This window comes from Myzus persicae, unplaced genomic scaffold (genome assembly GCF_001856785.1).
Source record: "Myzus persicae strain clone G006 unplaced genomic scaffold, MPER_G0061.0, whole genome shotgun sequence".
In the NCBI taxonomy this organism is placed as follows: Eukaryota; Metazoa; Arthropoda; class Insecta; order Hemiptera; family Aphididae; genus Myzus; species Myzus persicae.
Genome location: NW_019102465.1, coordinates 49,072 through 73,755, shown reverse-complemented (window position 1 = coordinate 73,755; position 24,684 = coordinate 49,072). Strand labels below are relative to the sequence as shown.

Here is a 24,684-nt window from a genome sequence, read left to right as displayed (position 1 = left end):
CCCATGTAAAACCAGTTAGAGAAATGGAAAGAAAATATCCTTTACAAAAAATTGATTTTATCAAATTACCATAAAATTACAAATCACTAAAATTCAAATATCTACCTATAATCTACATAGTATAGCCATATGACTGTGGTATATACCTGTATATTAAGCACCTCCAAGGAGAAGATAGGTTCAATTATTTTTTAACACGATTGTTAATGGGTAGTACAAACGATTCCTCGTTGATGCGTCACATTTAAAAATTCAACAAAAATCTAGGCCCAAGGGGACTCGCTCATCGCCAACCCCACCAAATACGCCACTGCCATATTATGATTATCTAATATTATAGAATAATATTGACCATGATATCATTATAAAATGGATCCGGAAGATTATTTCTGGGCTGATGTACCCATATTTGTATTTGTCTCAATTTCTGAACAAATCCACAGGTGATCCCGCAGGGCGTCAAGTCGCAGCAGCAGCAAACTTACGATGACATGGACAAGGTGCAGATGATGCCCAGCAATTGTATATGCGAGTGTCTGAGCACAAGAACGATGCCGCTGGACGAAGGTCGGGCTTCGATGTCCAAACCTGAGATGATATGGGAGGAGGATAGCCACAGCGCGCCGTCGCGGACGTCCAGCACTTCGGGGTACCGTGAGAACTGCAGCCTGTTGATGATGCCGATGGGTAGCTCCGACGAGCGGTCGTCGTCACCGGTCCACTTGCACCACCACCACAACTGTCTTACTGCCAGCTGTTCTACTATAATGCCAGCTGACAGCCCCGGTTCAGTCGCGACCGCCGCCGGCTGCAGTGACCGGGAGATGAGTGGCAACGACGACGTTGGTAGTCAGCAGACGATCGTCACTTATGAGCAGGAGGACACGCTGCTTTGAGCTGTCACTGACGACCACATCTTTGGTTTTGGTACAACTGCAACGGCGGTTTTATTATTATTTCGTAGGTTCCTAGATGTAAATATAACATAATCGCAGACTTATACTGATTACTTATTAGCATGGATAATAAAGGATTTGTCTAAAAATAATGTGAGTGAGGCCTTTAATCGATGCAGTAGTCATCTGAAGAAATGTGATGACTATATGCAACTATGCCATGAAAGCTCATTTCAAATTCTCGTATTATTCTGTAGTTAAAAAAAAGATGACTTCATTATCTTTTTTACCTTTCCTTTAATATCCATGCTTGTATTTAGTATGAGTTTATGATAATAATATGCAAATCCAGAGTAAAAATTAAGGTGTATCGAAAATTGTTGAAATCGTATACAGTACACAAATTGCAAATGTTGTACCTAACAAAAATCAAATCTAACTTTATATTTGTTCATAATTTTACATATTATATCCTAATCAACGCACCGACCACCACCTGCAAAATTGGAAAGTGCGATGTGTATCACAGGGTACTCTTTAGCTATCGCATAGCTATCACTGAGGACCTAGGTATAACGGTAACAATGATAATATATATTTTATACTGGCATGTATTACCATTGAGTTTATATCATGGTACAATATCAGTGGCGTTATTACATATTTTCGTAAAGGAAAAAAGGACTTTTTATCTTTTTTTATATTTCTTTTAATAAGTGGGAAACTCCTTCTGCTGAGTAAAATTAAAAAAATTTATAATTTAATATACCATATAAATGTTGATCATTTTAAACAGTGATTGGTCATCATCTATTACTATGCTTCAAAGTAAAAATTATACTAAAATGGGTGATTTATATGACAATTATGTTTAATATATTAGAATATCAAAAATAGTTTACTTTTTACTGCCCGTCTGTATTATTATTCGATTAATCTATACAAAAAAAAAACTGATACCATAAATATGAAAAATAAACGTATAAAGTAAATTCCGATGGTAAGTTGGACCCATCTCACTAACAATCTAACCGGTCTGTGTGTTTTTAAATATGTACGGGAGAAAATACCCACAACCACTCACTAACCTAAGTACAAGAATGACGCCATTGCATATTTTATTACACTGGACGAAGGTAGAGAGTAGGTGGGTAGATATAACTACCGAAGTTTGCAAAGGTTGGTGATATAGGTAGTATACGTATTATAGCGTAGATCTTTGTTATTTATAGATAGATATTATAACGTGATTGTACGATTATGATAGTTGTACGAATGTGTTTTTACAGGGCTTGAAACTGATATTAAAATCCGTTGTAAAATCCGTTGTAATCGGTAACCAATATATTGTTAGGTATGAAGACGGTTTCGAGCCCTGGCCTTATTGAACACGATTCTAGGATTAAATAATTATAATATTGTTGTATGTTACGTCACTATACTGCTCCGATCTGAACGAAAACAGTTTGCGAGTATATTGGTATAGAGTCGTTACAATTGTGTTTATTATTTTTAAACTAAACCTGTGATTCCTAATTTAATATAGTCGTCATGTATTTATTAATATAGAGTTAAATTCCGGCCATAACTATATTGAGTCCCTATAGAAGAAAATTTATATATATATATATATATTTATTTATATTGCGCACAGAGTGTCGTAATTATTTTTTTATACCGTTCGTGTTCAACTATGATACCGGCTGGTCACTGCGCAGCTTTTCAAACCACCGACGAGTCGGTTAATACTAATAAATCACTTCAGATGTTTAAAGTCGTCGACCGCCGGAAACTTGGTTGAACGCTCTCTAATATCATGTGATCTAAAACGTATGGGTTTCTATCTTATGAATTATCTTAAATGTTAATGACTGCAAATCTGCTCCGTGCGCATGCACGAGGGACATAAAAATCATTTTTTGTGCGATATTAATTATTATTTTAATGGTTTGATGAAAAAAATTATAGGCATACCTTTAGTTTTCCACGACGTGCCTATAAGAGATAATAAAAAATTTCAAATGACAATACTAATAAAAATTGTCTTTTAATTCATAACTTGGTAACACAGTTACTCGTAACAATTATAAACAGCACTATACAGATAAGATAGATTTGATATACATGAATTTAAAAAATGTCTAGTGCCTAGCTAATAATAGTAATAATTTATTATATCTTAATACGTAGCGAAGAATAGTCAATTTTAAAATAGGTTGCCGTCCAGGCCTTTATTATGACCAATATTATACTTAATTATTATTAATTAATTTAGTTGTTTCTTATTATACTCAGTTCTGTGATAAGAATAAAGTAATGAGCTTTGGGTTATCATTAGCATAATTTGAATACAGGTTTTTATATAGCTATTAGGGGTCTATAACTACATCATTTTTAAGGGAACTAATTGGCAATATGTTTCGATTTTAGTAGATATTATAATATTAAGTTAGATAAGCGAAACTAATATTCTCCAATTTATATATTGTAATATTGTATAGGTACCTGTTACTTTTATGAATTAATATTATAAACAGCGTTGATTTTTTTGTTCAAAGTGTAATATGTTTTTTTAGTGCCAAACAACCAAAAACGTTGTTTGGAATGTTACATGTATAATAATTATATTATTAACTACTATGCATAATACATATTAATATGTGCATAGACTATAAATATTGTAATACTATATATTTAATATTTATAAAAAAAAAAAATACAAAGGGATTAAAACCGCTGTAAGTCAAAACAAATTAAGCAACCCTTATAATATTTATAGCTCCATATTTTGGAACTTCGTTTTGTACATATACATGTCCATAAGTCATGTAGAGATACAATCGTAAAAACAATGAGTTCTAGTAAAAGAATTGAAATTGTTTTATTTGGGAACCATAATATATTATGTTATAAAGTATTTAACGCACTTGTAATATTAGATATTACCTACCTATTATATTAAATTATTTTTTAGTGATGAATAATAATGTATTAAGTTAATCAGAACTAACACTTTTTTGTTGTATTTAAATATTTAGTTGGATTATATTCTGTAATATACTAACTAATTATCAAATAATCTATTAGAATATATTCTAGTATATTTGAATTTTTATCGGGATCAAATAAATATTTATTATTATTATTATGTTATATATCTAGAGATAAATCGTAATGTAAAATGTTTACAAAATAAATGTACTTACTACAAAAATGGTGAAACATATGTTTATCTATCAGTATCTACCTACAGTTATTGTGTAAGTATTTCATTATTTATATTTTGTCCGACTAGAATTCATTCTATGGTTTAAAACAAACAGTCGTTATTCAGTTCATACGACTGTTATTATAGTCATTACTCATTATTGATGTAAATAGAACATTTCTAAGAGAAAAATTGTATTATTTGTTTTTTTTTACATTAATTTTGTTGTGCTAAAAAAGCAATACTGCTATATAACTACCACGCATTATACTAACTGTAATTGTTGAGCTATAATGGTTTTATGCCGATAGCTAATAAAAAAAAAAAAAAAAACTACCACGCAAATATTAAACACTATCACTACCTCTGTACTTCTTAATTATGTTAAAATATAAAATAATTAAATTAATACAAATTGTACAGTATATTTTTAATGTTATGAAATATACTTCAAAATGCACACACCTTAGTAAAAAAAGTAAGCTGTATTCAAAATAAAATTTAATTTTTATATTTCAGAAATTTCAACTTAGAAATTAAATAAAATATATTACATTTTTAAAATATCACATCACTGCTTATTTCTCTGACCAGAGAATAATAATTTTGCATCAGACTGGATTTATCAAAAACCATACAGGTAGTAGTAATAAAAGCCCTTATTGTTAGACCTTAGACCCGTTTGTATTTCAGACAGTTAGCTCCATTTTCGCATTTTATGTTTTTAAAACCATTCAAATGACATTAAAATCACACTATTATTATTATTACTATTAGTTATTTTATCTCTCAAAGGTCATTGTTTGGTTTTTAGTGTATGATTCTAAAAAAAAAATTAATCATGTATCTAAATAATTTAAATTTTTACCAAATGCTTACTTTAGTTTTTTTCTATACTTCATACAATTTCAAAATATTTTGGCTGTAATAGAACTATTTATAGGCATAAAAATATTTCAACTCTTATTAGTTTTTTTTTTATATTGTCGATAAAAATGTTTTGCTAGGTCAACAAATTTGAAAATTGAGTACTAAAACCAAGTTCATAAGTTTTTGTTAATAGAAATTTAAAAAAAAATTGAACTTAAACAATATTTTTCAAGAGCAACTGAATTAAGAATTTTGTTATAACTTGTCAAAATTGCGACAATTTTATAATTGTTTTGACTTAGAAATCCATACAAAATTTTCTTTATTTATAGTTTATACCTAAGTTTTGAAAATTCAATACAAGATTCTCTATAGGTTTTCTTACCCTTGAAAAAAAAGGGGAAAGTAAAATAAATTTGTTATGAGCATTGAAGTTCACATTTTTTCAACATTGAATATTAACAAATTATCGAACGGTTTTCATAAATCTGAAATGTTCCCCAAATATTTATTTTATTATATTCTAAATAAGAACAATTTTTCAAAATGTTTTTTTTTTTAGATATTTATTAAGCTAAAGTTTGAACGAAATTAGATATTTAATTGATTTTTATGATTTTAATTATTTTGTTGTAGAATTTATACAAAAAAAAATTTAAAAATTAAAATTAATTTTTTTGATACCTAGTTACTTGAAACTTTTAAAATAAATTAATACGTTATATATTTGAATACACACAATGACATTTTCAAATGCACTTTTTTTGCAAAAAATAATTTAACCTTCCAGCTCAGCTACTACATTACTTATGTCTAATAATTAAATAAATTGCTTTAATAACAAAAATATCATAAAATATACTCCATAATATTACAGCTAGTCGACACACCATTTTCGTTCAGATTCGTTTTTTGTCTAGGTACGATGTTTTTATATCATTGAATTCAAACTATTTCAATTCATAATAATATATTGACGTGTAAGTAACTGAAAAATTGTTTCTAGTTTCATAATTTATTCAAGGACTCCATGATTGATATACAATTATCCAATTTTATATATCAAATAATATAAATATACTTTTGTTTCGTTAATTCCAATAGATGCATGTTTTATTTTCATAAATATTCTTGAACAAATATTGTAGCATAATATATTTGATATTTAATAGAACAGTTTACAATTAATATGATTTCAAAAATAAATAATAACACAAAATATGTAGGTGTTTGTTAAGAAGATAAGTTGTCAATTAAATTTCTAATACGTGATATCTCAGTTACATCGGTGTTACAACAACCTCCAATTATTTTCAAACCTTTTTTACTCCACAAGTTCAGATCGTCGATGGAAACTTGGTACATTTGAGTATTATCCCAGCTATATAAATATTTATCATAATATGTCAAATGAATAAATAAAACAAATGAAGATTAAAATAGCTAGTAATTACACATACCTTTTTTTAACAGCATCCCATACTCCACCTCCATTTGGATAAGTAATGAAATCGACATTCTTAGTTTTTACGGACATCAAAAGTGGTGTTATGAGTTTTGGGTCCAGGCAGTTCATGCCGATGGCGATCAATTGTTTTCGGAAATCATTAGACCAGAACTTTTCAACTGCGCTTGCAAATGTCTCCCCGTGACTTATGTGTTTGCTGTCCTACAAACAAATAATACAAATATCGGTGTAAAAATATGCATAAATATTTTTAAAATAACAAGAATGAAAAAAACCTTTTAATGTAACACCCGTATCTGAACCAAGTCAACACTATTGGTACATTATGATTCTGATTTTGAATAATAGTTACCTATCTTGGTGAGGGGGTGTAATTAAAAAAAAAATTACCTTACACGAGAACGACAAGCATGCTTTTTGATTTGGGTACTCAGCCAGTATGTTTAGCAAAATGTCAGCCTCTTCGATCGAAGGAATCGTTTCAAAAAGTAATACATCGACATCAGCCTCCACCAGTGCTTGGATCCGAGGCTTATGCCAATCGTACAGATCTTTTGAATCAATCTTGCCAATATAATTACCGTTGTACTCGGAACCATCACACAGTGAAGCGCCGTAAGGACCAACAGATCCCATTATTCGAACTGTTCGCCCTGCAAATTAACTAAACTAAAGTAAAATTTTACAGAGCCGTCCCAAAATTTTCGGGACCAGAGGCGAATGTCATAGTTAATCGATCATCATAACACGATATGATAAAAAAAACTTAGTCATAGGAATTCGCCTAATGTTATTAAATTTGACCGAAAAAGTGGTTAAAAATCATGATATCGGTGTTAATGTAACTTATAGTCTTCAGTTTTGAAACTCTGACAACTACAGTTGCTGTTGATATGGTACCAAACAATAAAGAATAAGTAAAAACTAAAATATTGAATATTCAAAAACACCAGTAATAACTATAACAGTAGTGAGTATAATCACTAGGGCCCGGATTTTTATGCAAATGCATATTCTTCTACATTTGACGTATAATAATTCTGATTAAATATCTTGACGTTTCGTAAAACGTAGATTCTACTGTTAATTTTTAATTTTGCATATTTTTGCATATTTGCATCAAAATGCATAATAATTGCATATTTCGGGGTAATTACATAAAATGTGCATATTTAATAAATACTTGTGGCTTGGCGTGGCGCGTTGGCTGCTACCAGTCGCGGAATACGATAAAATATTTTAAATTTTTCTCGAAGTTTGATATACATGCCGATTTTTCCCGATCGTCGACGTTCCTGACAAATATAATTCGACCGAATAAAACAAAATATTTTATTAAAGGGAATTCCGTGACAGACGTATAGACGTATTATAGACGTTATCTTATAGATAAATATATATATATATATATATCATAATCTGATTTCTGGGACATGCGATTAAGCTAACATAATATTATAGTAATATTAGTTACTGGCTGTTGTTCATCGGTGTAGTGTGTCCACGGTTTTTTTTCTTAATATCAATTATCAACATTTAAAAAAATGCCAAAGGCAAATAAAGCACACTATTATGTAACCGAATATCCAGGCATCTTTAAAACAGACGGAGGTGTATTATTTTGTATTTGTTGTGGTATCAACGTGTCATGTAATAGAAAATCACAGGTTACACAACATTTAGAAACTTCAAAACACATCGGAAACTATAAGTTGAAGTCTAATAAAGAACAGGTCAGTCAACAATTTATTCAAAAATCATTTACTCAAGCTAGAACAAATAACCAACATTTAAATGAGTTTAACAATGATTTAACAACGTTTATGGTAGCAAATGATATCCCTTTATGGAAATTAAAAAACGCAGAATTTAACAACTTTTTTGAAAAGTATATTAAACTAAAATTACCCGATGAATCGACTGTACGAAAAAACTATGTTCCATTATGTTACGAAGACGTTTTACGTAAGATTAGGAAGGAAATAGGAAATAGTTCTATTTGGGTATCAATAGACGAAACTATTGATGTTCAAGGACGATATGTCGCAAGTGTAATAATTGGTTCTCTGTCTTCTGAAAATTCAACAAAACCGATTGTTTTAACTGTTGAACATTTAGAAAAGACAAATTTTCAAACAGTTTCGAAATTATTCAATGATTCAATGAGTATATTATGGCCTGAAAAAGTATTGCATGACAAAGTGTTATTGTATGTCACAGACGCCGCTCCTTATATGGTAAAATCTGGACATGCGCTTAAAGTATTTTATCCTAAACTAATCCATATTACTTGCATGGCCCATGGGCTTCATAGATTATCAGAAGCTATTAGGGATAAATTCTCAAATGTTGATTTGTTGATATCTAACACAAAAAAAGTTTTTTTAAAAGCACCTAGTCGTGTAGGTACTTTTAAAGAAAAATGTCCAAACTTAAGTTTACCCCCACAACCTATTATTACCCGATGGGGAACGTGGCTTGATGCCGCGTTTTATTATGGTAAAAATTTTGACAAAGTCAAAGAAGTTATCAACACATTTAACCCAAATGATGCAAAGTCTATTCAAAATGCACAACAATTATTTAATGATAACTCGATCAAAAATGAACTTTCGATAATTCTATCAAATTTCCAATGTATAACAGACACTATTACGTGTCTAGAAAAATCTGGTGTCAATCTTGGAAAAAGTCTAGAATTGGTTCAAAATGTAGAAAATAAATTGAGTGAAGGAGGACGAGGTATTGAATTTGCTAAAGTTAAGCTATCGGAAGTATTATCAAAAAATCCCGGATTATCACAAATAAAAAAAATTTCTGAAATTATAAGTGGAGAAATAAGAAACGACGATGAAGACCTAGCAGAGTTGTCACCAGAAGATATTTCTTGTTTCAAATACGCACCAATTGTGTCAGCAGATGTGGAAAGAAGTTTTTCGAAATACAAGGTAATGCTACGCGACAATCGCAGAAGTTTTCAATTTGATAATTTAAAAGCACATTTTGTTACATCATGTTGGTACTCATTCAATAATTAATACAAATTGTTATTCTTTATACATATTTTAAAAAATAATATTTAAATTGTATTTTTTTTTCACTTAATACCATATTTTTAAATTTTTTTTTTAAATTTTGAATTTTTAAACAATAAATTTTTTTGCATATTATTTGCATATTTTTGAATTTTTGAGTGCATATATATGTGCATATTTAACAAAAATTTTTGCATAAAAATCCGGGCCCTAATAATCACCATCCAACTTTGCTTTGCCACATCGATACTTGCAATAACGAAATTTATTCTAAGAAACAATAGGATATTTGTATCATTAATCTTCACAATCCAGCCTGCCACAACAATAAATTACAATTATCATCTTAAAGCAACTGAAAACGTAGCATGTTTAATATTTATATTATAATATGAATACAAACTCTAGAAACAAAATAAAATTGTTTTATTGAAATGCCAAATAGAAAAATATTTTAGCAATGGTAAACCTTAATATATAATCCCAATTATAAGTATTATTATCTAACTACCTTACAAACAAGTCCATCTGAAATTTTTAGCGGGCCCCTAGAAATTAGCCTAAAATGGAAACCGGTGCAAAATGGTCCGGATACATCAATATTTATGGCAATAATGTTATGATTTTATTCACCACATCATCAATCGTACGAAAATGTTGATATATTCACCAGAACTTTCTTCCATTATTGCTCGCCGACAAATCGTGACAGATTTTTTAATCAATTGGAAGCTCTGTTCATAGTTTAAGTCCAAGTGTTTTTGAAAGCCTTCGATACTCGCCTGATATGTGTTTGTGGTCAGAAATTCCGCTCCGGCTGTAACACAAAATTAGATTATAGTTTGAAAAACTACAGCTTATGATCGTGTGCATTTTTTACAATAACTTATACCTCTGATATAATCTCTGTGGCCTTTAACAACAGCTTCTTCGTTGTTAAAAAGCAAATTTGAACCCCAAAGTGGATGTTTCATGACCGTGTCGTACTCCACATACGGCAAAATTCCACTGACAAAACTTCCATCCAAGAGATACATTTTTGTATTGAGTATACTGAAAACTGAGTGAAAAATATTATTATCAGAAGAGATATGCTTCAATGTTGTATCATTACATAAAATATGTATACCAGTTGAATATTATGTTCATATACAGTGAAAGTTGCTTACATAAGACTCAAAATCGTCCGGCCGGACGTTTGCAACATTAATAAAAATATCTGTTATAATCCTCACCGCGGTTATGCAATTTGAATTTCGCTAAAGGGCTTTTCCAAGTTTGAAAAAAATCAGTGGAAAATGTATAGACATTTTCGATAACATTTCGAAATAAGTTGCCTAGTTTTTAAAAGCTATTTGAGTTGTAGTAGTTTTAATTAATGCCTTATATTTACTACTTACAACTATCACTATTGCATTTCAGATTACAGATTGATTAATTTTAATAAGCAACACGAGACACGGGTATAAGCGACTAACTGTATAATATTAACAAATTTATCGAAAGTAGCAAAATTTAAAATCATTTTTTTTAATACGTAAAATTAAAATAGGAAAATAAAGTGAATGATTCATTTAGCATGTTTTTTTCGTTTTATACCCACACCACCTATTAGATTTATTCAGTAATAGAACTCAATTTATCTTCGTCCAAATTGAGTCATATATGCGTAGCGGGCATCGTCTATTTGCGCCAAAAAAATCAATTCGTTTTCAGTATAGCCAATTTGCGTACGTAAACATTTTGAATTAACAACTTGGTAAATTCTTATATTTTAAAGACGTTATGTCTGTAACTTATAGTAAAAATATGTAAGTACTATTAACTGTTATTACTTATTTGTTACAAATTATAATAGTTCGTAATAATTTATTACCTAATAGTTTTTAAAAACAATTTGAATTTATTCTCATTATTATTTCAAAAAAATATGTATCATACAGCTATTATTGATTATTATTTTAAAAACATTCGTATAAATAACTATGATTTAAATAAAATTGTATATAATAAAAAAATATATTACTTTATTATAATTATACCATGTAATTTGGAACAAGTGGACTGTTAGAAAAAAACATACATTTTTTATTTTGGAGCAAAAGGGCTATACCCAAAACGAATTCATTTTTTTTTCGTGCAAGTGGGTGAAAGCTCAATAGCGATGTAAAATTACTGTAATATTATCCTTCGAGAGAATGTTAAGTAATTTTCTTTTTCTTCAATAATGCATTGATCGAGCCCGTAGAAAAGAGAATAAAACCTTATCACAGTCTACAACTCCACATCATAAACATTATTTAAATATTTATATGTTTAATAAAGTATACAGTATAATGCCGGATACCTATCGGTACTACTATATTAAAAATCACTAGAATAATACTTAATTCAACATATTTTCATAGTAAACCAAAAATAAAATAATAAAATATCTTGTTCAATTAATAATACAATTTTTAATAAAATTATAAAATGATATACAAAATAAAAATGTATGATTAATTACCAATTGTACTGTACCAATAGTGCTAACCTTCAAACATAATCACATCACTATGAAACTAAAAAGAAAATTACCTACCTGGTAATAATCTGCAAGAGAATATTCACGAGAATATAGTAAAGGGTATTAATAAGATATTTTTGACTAAAACTACATAATAAATTCTAAAAGAACAGTTAAGTAGCAATTGTTTGATAATTATTAATAACGTCTGTTTTCATAAACCTAATACTATTCTATGTAGATACCTGACATTAACATATAAGTCAATATTGACTATACGTGTCAATAAACGAAGTTTTAAGTAGGTACATAGTATATCAATAGTTTAAAGTTGATCTTTATGTTACGAAAATTGCTCATAATGTAAAGTGAAAAAGTAAGAAATCTACTACCTATGTTGATAACTGATAAACTTCAAGTATCTAAGATATGTATTTTTCAAATTACAACAAAATAACTAGTTATTATTATTTTTTGATAATATCCAATTTCGACTGTCTAAAAAGTTTGTTTATATATGCAGAGATGTTTAGGTTTCAGTAAGTGTCGATACTTTGAAGGAGCTATACTTTACTTTTATATTAAATTGTCATACCTTAACTATAAACATTAATATCATATACATTTTTAACAAAAAATAATTTGAGAATGTTCGTGATTTTGACGAATATTGTCTTTGAACGATTATGAAAAAAAAATTAAATGATGTAATTTTGATGTTTTTAGACTGTTATAATAACAATAATGTGGGATATTTTATTACATTTTCAAGCCGTGTAACCTTGAACCTTGTATTGATAATTCATACATTAGGAATTGAACATTAAATAATTTTCAAATTTTCGTGATTTTGATTTTGACTAATTTTGTCAAATGTTGAACGTCAATTGCTGATAAAAAAGAATAAGTATAATAAGTATTTAACACAAAGCAGCAAAACCTCTGGAGTCTACACCTACTGAAAGCAGAGTGATATTTAGTTAAATGTCTTTTTTTTAAATTTATAATATTTTAACTACCTAATAATATATAATATAAAGTTAAATATTGTAAATTATGTATGTTAAGTTATATATAGTTTAATTTAAACCAATGTATTAGTCATACAAATATAAAATACTAACAATAGTAACAGACAATAAGACAATAATTTATAAAAAAATATTATTTAAAAAGTTTACCGAAAAGTAACATTTATTTTGGGTAGAGTTTAAATTTAAACATTTTACGATAGGTATAGCATTTTCACTGGTAAATAAACGAATTCTCAGCTGTCGATTTTTGATATTTTATTGTAAATTAAAAGCGAATAACTGAAGACACTAGAATTTTCAACAAATATTTTTAATAGAATTTTCCATCCATGGTCAAGTATTCAAACTATTTTGACAAAATTCGGAGTAAGCAAAAAATTGTTCATAATTGGTTTTTTTGGTTAATACCTAACAGTTTTCAACAAAATCGGTGTTGTATGTTTGTTGTAGATTAAAAGCTATTTTAGACGTATTTATGACGGAATTTTCGGTTTTATGTATTTTTTTCTCGTTTATATATTAATTTTTTCAGTTAGTCGATAATTCAAAAAATTGAATCAAGGTCGCTCGTGTGAGTTGTTCATATTATACAATTTAAAAAATATCAAAATATTTTGTAATACATATTTTTATACTTTAAAGAAAATCATAAATGTCATGAAAATTTGCATATTATTACTTTGATTTGAATATTTGTGAAAAATATTCTTTTTGAGATTTAAAAGTTTAATTCAAGATTCCTCTTTCAGTTTGTCTACCTAAACAAACAAAATGTTTACAGAAAAATCACATAGTTTTTACAATACAATATACGAACAACTGTATATGAATACTTGAAATTTTCTACATGAACATGGTAAAATGTTCAAAATACTTTGTCGCCTTTTGAGCTATATATCTATAGACATTTTCAATTTTCATGTTTTTTTAATTTATTTCTTTAAATGTCTATGTAAATTTTTTCGTTACGAGGTTTTTTATAGCAATTTAAAATATAATTAAGTTGCATACACATGTTTTTTTTTTTAAATAAATGTCGAAAACATAAATCATTGAAAGGGTGTTGTGGTAGATAGATCCTCCACGAACCGATAAATAGAACGTTTATAGAGGGACTTCAGCTCCCCCCCCCCCCTCCAAATATATATATCTGATCACACTACGCCTATGATTATGAGTTTCCCGGTTTTTTCAAGTTTAATTTAATTTAATTCTATTATTAATATTTATATTTTTTGACGCTTTTGAAATTAAATCTCTAGAATTAGAATAAAATCGTTTATTAATATTTTTTCAAGTGTCTGAATTGACATTGCAAGTAAATCTGAACCAATTAGATAATTTTTATATGAAAATTACTTGCCTTTCGAGGTTGTGATGATAATAATATATATTATATCTATAGAATATCTATATAATATAAATACTTTAAATATAGGTGTACCAGCTGGCTATTCACTACGTTCGCGACCGACGACGAATGGGCACTGGCGATGTAGTACTCACACCGGTTTGCCTGTAACGAGAACGATTATATTATGATGGATGTATGTATTTTGAACAATCTGTGAAGTCTTCGCGTGTATCGAACATCGATGAGTGCATGACGCAATGTCCACGAGCTATTGGATAATTGTTATCAGAACGTTTAAAAGCTGAGTGGAATTTAATCGTTAAATATTACGAATTCTACAGTTATATGCCGTAGGTACGAAATACGAATTGAATCGATAACTACAACGACGAGATAACTCACACGATTGTAACAATACTTAAAAGTTTCGACTGCTGAATATAATATTATCATTATATATAAGTGTGAGCTTACACGTCATCGCTCGTCAATTATATAACAATCTCGTTTTTTTAACAGCACATCTAGATGTCTGTGTAGGTTCGTCACTACGTCTCGTGTACATACATATTTTATTGAGTATATTATTTTTTATACTATCGCATTTATTTCCTCTAATCCAGAGGTTTCCAAAGTATGTGTACTGTGTAGTATAAGTATACGTATTGTCTCCCGTCTGACAATTTCAAATGTCGACGTAAACTAGTCTAAATATTTTGAAAACTGTATGATATAATATGTATAAAAAATGATAAAATAAAAATGTTGTGAACATTTTAAGTATTTACCGTTATTTTTTTTTGAATTACAACAAATTGAGAGTTATGTAAAGAATCGTGAGATGAGAATTCTTAAATTAACGGGGGAAAAATATCTATTATCAAGTGTTGACAACATTTGAACTTCAAACGCTCATGAAAAATGTATTCCATTTTCCGCTTAACTTTTGTTTTGCTTAAGGTAGGAAAATGTATAGGGAATATCGTTTTATATTTTAAAATCTTAGAATAAAGAGAAAAAAATGTGTGAATTTATAACTCAAAATAATTTAGTTCGTTAGTTTAAAAATTAGAGTGAATCGACCTCCGATGAAACCTTGGCTTGAACATTATCTGTGTTTGTATTTGGGTTTTTTTAGTTAATTCAGTTTTTCAGTGAGTTATGAGTATTTTTAATTTACGCTCTACTATAACTTGCCAAAAAATTGAACCATCATAAAAAACCAAAATATAAACACAAGTAATGTTCTTACCCATCAAGTTTCATAATAGGTGGATTCACTCTAATTTTTAAACTAATGAAGCTATACATGATCTACTGAGCATAAATTTGCTTTGTTAAGCTCTTGTTAGACGAATACAACAAATTTCAATGTTACATACTCTTAATAATTATAACAAAATAGTATAATATTATTAAAATATAGCACTAAGGTAAATATTATAAGTTATCACCTGAAAATATATCTTCATATTTGGATTAATACTACGGACATATTTCTTTAGTCAAATAACTTATAATACAATTATTATATAACACAAAAATCATTAACTAGGTATGTAATATTTTAATTACAACTACTGAACACCGATATATAGTCACATAGCTTAACGACATTTTAACAGTAAATAACAAATAGTTAAATAAAAGTACACTACCGCTATGTAATTTTGCTCGAGGTAGTACAAGTTTTATTTAAGTTTCTTAATGCAAAAGTACTAGTACTTGGCTTATTTATAACAGAACTTAAGTACATAGTGGTAGGTCACTTTTTTAATATACAATCTTAAGTACAACGAATGCATTTAATTCATGTTGTTAAAATTGTCAAACTAATTTTTCACAGCAAAGAATATTATTTTCCATTTTATCTGGTAAATTGTAAAAACGTATGTAAGTCACTGTGGATTATAATATTTTTTTTATAATTATAATAAGAATTGATTTTATCGCAATGTGATAAAAACCAGTTAAATTTATTTTAAGTTTGTATGAGGTGCCGTGACCCAATCATGGGCCAAACTGTCACTGGACTTTCAGCATTTGTACAACAGTGTAGAACCTGCACATACCTAAACTATCGTACTCGTAATAGCACACTGAACAGTAAAATGGATTGAATATTGATTGCATTTAGTTGAAGGAATGAGTTAGGTAATTACTTATAAAAAATATTTCTGCAACCTTCGACGGGTTTTAAACCAATTCCAAATAATAATAATTTAACGAAATCGCTGGCAACAATGCACAACGTGCCCCTAAACGACTGCATTGGCTTCATCCCAAATTGATCCTCTTTAACATATTCTCTGCAGTGATTTATTGTGGTTTTCAACTGCGAAATGTTTCGCTTTTACTATGATATCGTTTATTTTATGTTATTCGAAAATGTCTATATTATACTCATTATTCCTAACACGTGAAGATTGGATACATTTGGATTATTATTATTTATTATAATATAATTGTAAATTTTATTTTTTTAAAAAAAAACAAAAATATCATTTCCCCTATGACTGAAGTCTAAAACTATATATTGTTATTTTAAGCCTTATTAGTGTCATATCAGGAATAGTATTTGAAAGAAATATCTTTTGAATATCAAAAATTAAAATATTGTTTTTTGATAAATATGTTTAGATGTCTAAAGGTTAAGAGTACATTATATAGCTGAAGTGATAATCTAGAACTTCGTTTTTTTGTTTTGCTTTAATTTAAAGTATTATGTTGTTAGTCTGTTCATTTTTCATTTTTCAATTTAAAATCTAAAATTATTATTGTTTCACCGGAAAACATTGTGTAGAAATTTGGAATTGCCTTGCTTAAAAAAAAATGTTATACCTACGGGATAAAAGTACATTTTTTGATGTGGACCATCTTTGTTGTATAACTTTTGAATTATGGAGTCTTAAAATCCACGTCCGAAAATCACACAAATATTGTGTCTATAATAACATGAGATTACATACTGTTTATTAATATTAATAATAGTACAAAATAAAAATGAATAACTGGTACATAATAATTAAGTGGTTTTTTCTAGTAGTCTAAACAACTTGAAGATTATTTTTTTTATCACATTTCATGGTTTACTATGTAATTACTATGTAATTATAATCTATTATATACCATTTATAGGAACTTAATAGTTAATTATTATTTTTATCATGTACTAGTAATAGATAGTAATTAGTAATTACATTACCCACCAATGATTATTTCATCGTCTTGATTTGTCTAAGTGACTGAGACTTTTTAAACATTATAGATAAAGAGTAGATTTGTTTAGGTTCTTCAAATATTAAAATATGTTCCTAATAGTAATGGTCAAAAAAAATATTAAAATATTCTCTTGGCAAATTTCAAACTGGTAAAGTATGCTTAAATTATATTTTATTTTTTTACTTTAATAGGTAATTTAAAAATGTGTATACTAATTACAATAGAAACATACAATTTTGTATTATTAAACAGCTAGTCATGATATACAATGTTTACATTAAACTTTATACAATTATAATAAATAATGTTTTTTTTTGTATTTACATATTTTACGGTCCATTAATAATTGCTCATAGTGTATAAATAATATAACTTGAAAATAATTATTTCACACTTTTTCTTTGGTGAATTATGTAAATTAAGTAACACTGAAAAAATTTAATAAATTATCTAAGTAATAAGGTATCCTACCATTTAATTATAACAAAATTTGTTAATATTTTAATATTGAACAATTTCTATAATTTTTAATTTATTTTTATTCTACGAAAACATTTTTACTCGGGAAATGAACAAATATAATTTTTTTATGAACAAATAGGCAATAGCACTATGTATTCTCAATAACGAAATAAAAGCTAAATATTCTCTAATCACTAAAATATACTTTGATATGCAAGATATTTTTTTTTCTACGAATTCTGTGCGAACTATTCGCCTAGTGTGTAAGGCCCTTAAGTCATCTACATTTTTCACCAGTGGTAAGTTGCATAATAGGTGGTCAATAAACAGTATACCTATGTAAAAAATAAAAACCTAAAAATGTCCTCTCTACTATCTAGAAGTCTATAGCATATTATTTTTGATGTAACCATCTGAACTTTGGAATAACCTTGTTCGGCAATCAGTATTTTTGTTTTTTGACTGTCCAGGAAAATCAAAATTAAATTACTTGCTTCTTGAAAAACTAAGAGTAGGTAGGTACCTAACTATACTCTTACTGTTTTATTTTAAATTGTGATTATTGATTGATCTAGATTTTTCAATGATGTGTTTTTTTACGTGTGTGTGTCTGTCATCACCTTTTGGGACAGTAAACATGCTTGGATTTTCTATTTGAACAATATTTCTGGTAGGAAAGTGAATCCAGTCAGGCATAAAATTCTCAATTTTTTTTTAATGCGTCAAGGAAAACAAATGAAAAATTGAGGTAAAACCTGAGACTTTTACGCAAAACCCGTTTTTGAAAAAATAAACTTTGTTTTTTTAGAACATAATATCTTTACCGAATTTATACAAGAAGTTTCTATGCCTACACTATACAATTTTCAAAATATTTCGAAAATTATTATACATTGATATTTCTACAATAATGTTGTAACTTGTAAGAGCATCTGAAGTTAGAATTTCGATAAATTGAAGATTTATTAAAATCACGAACATTTGTAAATTTGAAATTCATAAAAAGTGCTACAGCATTAGGTACAGCATTAGTGCGTTACACACATTTAACCACTTTTTTATCGATGAAAATTCATTTATCGCAGCCCGCAGGTATCATATTGTACAACAAATTCAAATTATATCGTAATGCTTATTTAATATAACATCATATTTCGATAAAATAAAACACATTTTTCTTTGTGCTTTGTAAAGCAACAAAATATCATAATTTAATAAAATAATTCATGTAGGTATACAGGGTATACAGTATACATTTTTGTTGCATTTCAAACGTAGGTTGTAGGTATGCATAGGATGGTGGACCTAGAATTAAATTGATTACAATATCGAAGGGCATACAATGTTTGCGTCACAAAAAAAAACTATCATTATTGTTATAATACCTACTTAAATCTATTAAAGTATAAACTATTAGTACTAATTAAATGTCTTTTGGTCGATCTCACGGTGTTCGACATCCGAATTCGAGTACCTGGTCCGCGCTCTAGTGGTCTGGACGTGTGAAACACTATCTTATCAATTTCAGACGAAATATCGCCGTGTGAGCCCGTTCTATATCAAAATACAATGATACTGTGCTACAGAGGTACTAACAACTAACTAATAAATTGCACAACATACAATAACTTTTTTAATAATATGACCATGGGGATTAAACAATTGTGAAGTTGCTCATAAACATAAATAGTCCATATAAACTATAAAATAATAAATAAATAATTATTACGTAAAGTCAATTTAAAAGAGCTCAGTTATTCAAACAATAAATGACCCCAAAAAATGATCGGTTTCAAAATTCAATGATACAAAATATAAAATCATTATAATATACGTTAAACGATTCTGGTCGAAGAGGGTCTGCCAGCTTATAATATTATTAAGACTATTAAGTATGTTTTATGATATGGTTATGATTAAAGTAATTTATTTTACTATATTATTAGTACTATAGAGTAGGTTATAGGTTAAATTAATTTTTGTCTCCAAAATGTTATTGTGTGTAGTGTGTATAAAATATAATAATATACCTTTAAAAGTTTTAAGTACCCACTTTTAATATTTTTTAAATTACAAAAAATAACTGAAACCGTTTTTCTTGATTTTATTATGTAACTTCGTCCAAATTTGAGCTATCAATGATGGCATAATGTCATTCAATTTTCGATAGACAATAAAGAAATGGATAATGGCATAGTAATGATAGAGAAATCCTCATATCGCTCATGACCAATGAGTTGCCTATACTGGCCCCTCATTCATTCTGTATTATGGACTTTTAGAAATCCAATTCAAATTATTCAACAATACTAACACCTTAGATAGGACGATATCCTACAAAATTGATACAATTTTTAAGTTTTGGTTTAATTATTAAAAAGTTTAATTTTTTTGTTTGGAAGGCTTATAAATTTTTAGATTTTTTTTTGTTACAGAACTAACTACTTCCAACCTTGTTTTAAATTGTTAATACGTAATTAGCTAGAAAAGTTGAACATCTTACAAATGTTTAGTTACAGTATAATTTAAAAATATTTTCAACATTTGAACTTTAAATACTCACAAAAAAAAATACATCTATGTATTTAATATAATTTTCAACTGCTATAATACAGAAACGAAAAGTACTAAATAGTGACCTGGAAATTAAACGATTAAATATAATTTTAGAACTTATAGTCAGTTATTATAAAAAATAAAACTATGACTTGTTATGTATAATGATGAGACAAGAGAATATTTTTAAAAGAATATCTTCGAGAACGAGTATATTCTCTTGCAGATTATAATATGTATGAAAATATATTGAATGATTTACATCCATTCAAGTACTGCAAAATGTCACACATTAGTCCACCTTTTTTTATAAATTTGTATTAACAAATTCAAATTACATCGTATTATTTATTTAATAGAACATCACCTTTCGATAAAATAAAAAACATTTTTTTTTGTTATAATGGAAAGTACTTTGTTCCATTTCGAATGTATGTATACGAGGGTGGACGTAGGATAATTACGATTAATATCAAAGAGACAATATGTTTGCGCAGTATAAAAATAAAATATATTGATATTATAATACCTACTTTAATTAATTTCAATTAAAATGTGTTTTTGGTCAATCTCACGATCTTCGACAGCCGAGTCTGCGCTCTAGTGGACCGAACGGTAGAAACACGAGTATCCGTTTCCGTCGCGATATCGCGGTCACACGGAGCGCGCCCGTCTTACATAAAATGACAATTCTGGGGCTTCAAAGGAACTATAACTACTAAAGTAGGTAACCTACTTGCAGTAACTTATTCTTAATAATATGTCGATGGGGATTTAAAAAGTTTTGAGTCACTCATAAAAATAAATAATTAATTTCAACTTCAAATATGCGCTTAAAAACAAATCTAAAAAACATCAAGACGTAAGTCAATTAAAAAAACTCCATTATCCAAACCAGAAATGTCCACAAATATAAAAATTTTGTGTTCTCAGATTTTTGAGTATTTTTAATATTATCACGGGTTCACGGTCTCACATAATATTATATAGTGTGATTATTCTCGCGTGATTGTTAAAATGAAGTTAATGAGTACAACAATCGTCTTTTTAAAAACATTCGTATGTAGGTATGTATATATACATAGTTGATATATATTATCTAGAAAGGCAATTGCCAACTTGTAAAATCTGAACTTTTGGCGCACCATTTTAATTTTCAAAAAATAGATATTACACTTATACAAAGCAATATATAATTACAATCATAATATTATAACAAAAACAATTAAATGTAAAACCAATAGTAAATACACCCATCGATTTATTCAGGATTTAATTATTAGGTATGTCATTTTACACTTTTGTAAAAGTATGAAATTTAGTAAGTATTTGTAGTTGTACATTTTAAAATCTCAAACTTTTTTGGACATTAAAATATGTACTCAACAATCAATGCTCAAATTTGAATACAGTATAAAATTAAACGTTAACCACATTTTATATTGAGTATTATTTTGGATTTTTACAATACTGGATATAATTCTTAATTTTAAATCATATTTATTTATTTAGATATGCTTGAACAGGTGGTTATATAAAATACCTCTTACAAACAGGTACACAAATAAAAAATATACAATATACTCGTAAACTATATATAGTGTAGATAGTACTAGATACACTAAATATTTGTACCTACATCAGATATATTTATATTCATATGCATCGTAAATATAAAAAAGTATCTAATGAAATGATCAAAATTGAGATTAGGTTAAAGTTAAATTGAAATTAGAGTTAAGTGAAGCTACAGAGCTACACATTTAAAAAAAGGTCTGAAAATGGGTACCTAACAATTTTCTGTGCAGTATGTGGATGTGTTATGTGTTAAGTTTGAATTCAATGATAAATCATTGCAAAACAAAAATTCTTATGAGTGAATGCAGTCGGTCATCCTAATTAATACTACTGAGTATATTTTATAAAAATGTTGCCATAAAAGTCATATACATTTTTATATTGTCTATAATAATAGGTACAATGGATTGAATTAATAACATTGAGCTTAAAAATGTTATAGAGTGTTTAAAATATAATATTATTATAATATTATTAAAGTTTCAAATACTCACGAATAATATTTTTAAAATCACAAAAAAATGACCAAAATCCTTATTTTAAATATCTAATGCTGTCTAAATTTTAACTTATAAATTATAATATTTAAATATCTATGAAAAAAACTGGGTTTTGGTTACAGTATGGACTAATATGACAAACCTTGTATCAAATGGACTAGTTTTGGCTATAATAATTGAATATTCAATACATTTTTAACTTTTTAAGTACAAAATGATTTACAAATTTTTGTGATTTTGACGAATCTTATCAAAATTTGATTTTTGAATTTTTTACTATGCTCACCAAACATTATGCCTAGATGTTTAGTATCTATTTTAAAATTTCTATAATAGTTATAATAGTTAGGGTTTGACCCTCACAAAAAAAAAACGAAATCGATTTAGTTGAAAACTTGAGATTAAAATATTAAATTCCCATTTTTCCTTAATGAACTTATTGTTTTTTCTCGACACTTTTGAAAAGTACTTTTTTTCTGTATGATCTCTTTCGGTTTATAGGTTTTATAGTTAATAGACCAAGCTAATATATATGTATATATACATTTAATATAAACCTATCTGTTTCATACAATAACAGGTTAAAAAAAAAATATTAAAATAAACAAATTTCGTCAACTTTGGAATAAAAATTGCATATTTCCTAATATTTGTATAAATTTATATGCATATTTACATGTATAAGATACTACCTGTAATATTGGTATGTAACTAATAATTAATGAGTTATAATTTTTTTTTTGTATATTATTTATAGTATTTTTACAACATTTAAATTTCTTTATGCATAAAAAAAATTTCATGAGCATATTTTATCGATTATTATTATTATTATTATTTAACTTCCGATCCCTAGTACGGGATTATCCGATTTTACGTTTAATACATTTAACTAATAATATAATATATTTGTAGTTATCGTCACTTATTCGTCCAACCCCTGCTGTAATAGCATGACTCACCAAATTCCGTTTCATTTTGGCATCCGTGGATATCTCCCTGGTCCAATTTTGTAGTGTGTGCCTGAGTAAAGAGTGCTTAAAAGGTTGGGTATATTAATGAAAAATCAAAAAATTAAAAATTAATTTCTGTTTTCTGTCAATCGTTGGAAATTATATTATTATAAAGTATTAATTATATTAATAACAAAATATTATGCCTAGCATACTCCAACTGAGAGGCAACTTGGAAACACCATTCCCTGCTCCGGAACAAGATTTGGACACACTTGCCTCCTCGATCACATAAAATACCTAATAAGGCTCGAAGAAAAAGCCAACTAAAACCAATACGATGAACCGAGATCATAATCGTCAATCATACACTTTAAAATTGTCCTACATTTTCCCAAATTGTCTGCATCAGCAGGGCACATGTAATTGCTATAATATTATGACTAAAACCAGTACCTAACCCGTATAACAACCCACCTACCACGGAAAAAACCCACCCACCTGGTCCATGAATTCCTTACACCGCATTGTTACCAAAATGAGATGCTAAGATATAAAATGTAATTAATTGCAGTACATACCCGGCGTAAAGTATAACCACAAATCATAATAACTATAGTTATGTTAAATTAATTTAAAATTAGATATCTATATATAATTTAAATATAAGCCAACACATCATATCATGACCTCATATCTAGTTAGGTATAGTCTTTTTATGAATTATTCCTAAAAATATTTTGCAAATACAATTTTCAGCAAATTAATGCGTCGATAGTGTCATAGAAATACGATTTTTGGGCTGTTTCCTACTTCAATTTACAGCAATGCTAACAACCCATTCGAACTGAGTCCTTGTACTTCTTAATACATAGTGACCTATCCTTTTATGAATTTAAATTTGGAAAATGATTGTTCGACACTAGTTGATGTAACAGGAATTATTGTTAAAAGTAGAATAATTTCGGAACGCAAGTCAAGAAAACTTACTGTTTACAGAAGGATTTTTCATTTATTAAAAGTTGAGCTGCAAGTTCAC

The 24,684-nt window shown here is 27.9% G+C and overlaps 2 protein-coding genes across 5 annotated transcripts in view; one reads left to right on the top strand and one right to left on the bottom strand.

Moving 5' to 3' along the window:
- The window catches only part of LOC111032205 (protein unc-80 homolog), a 43,694-nt gene extending 39,905 nt beyond the window's left edge, over positions 1–3,789 (top strand). For both annotated transcript variants that reach the window (XM_022312453.1, XM_022312452.1), the window contains one exon: positions 444–3,789. In XM_022312453.1, coding sequence (XP_022168145.1) covers positions 444–896 — 453 coding nt within the window. In that variant the 3' untranslated portion in view covers positions 897–3,789. The remainder of the gene's footprint in view (positions 1–443) is intronic.
- Positions 3,790–6,114: 2,325 nt separating this feature from the next.
- On the bottom strand, positions 6,115–14,775 carry LOC111032213 (homocysteine S-methyltransferase-like). 3 transcript variants are annotated; one of them, XM_022312466.1, is made up of 6 exons: positions 14,465–14,775; positions 10,370–10,537; positions 10,148–10,294; positions 6,833–7,095; positions 6,435–6,643; positions 6,115–6,355 (listed from the first exon to the last, which is right to left on the bottom strand). In XM_022312466.1, exons 2-6 carry the CDS (start codon positions 10,512–10,514, stop codon positions 6,208–6,210), a joined length of 912 nt encoding a protein of 303 aa, XP_022168158.1. In that variant the 5' UTR covers positions 10,515–10,537; positions 14,465–14,775; the 3' UTR covers positions 6,115–6,207. The 3 variants fall into 3 exon arrangements, with proteins under 3 accessions (XP_022168158.1, XP_022168157.1, XP_022168156.1); XM_022312465.1 differs by having other exon boundaries at positions 14,448–14,605; XM_022312464.1 differs by having other exon boundaries at positions 14,384–14,604.
- Between the last annotated feature and the right edge of the window lie 9,909 nt (positions 14,776–24,684).

Bases quoted from the DNA above. Each gene is read 5' to 3' on its own strand.
- LOC111032213 (XM_022312466.1), bottom strand. From the start codon at position 10,514: ATGTATCTCTTGGATGGAAGTTTTGTCAGTGGAATTTTGCCGTATGTG. The intron at 6,644-6,832 runs GTAATTTTTTTT...ATTTGTTTGTAG, and splicing joins GCTTGTCGTTCTCGTGTAAG to GACAGCAAACACATAAGTCA. The intron at 6,356-6,434 runs GTATGTGTAATT...ATATTTATATAG, and splicing joins TGGGATGCTGTTAAAAAAAG to CTGGGATAATACTCAAATGT.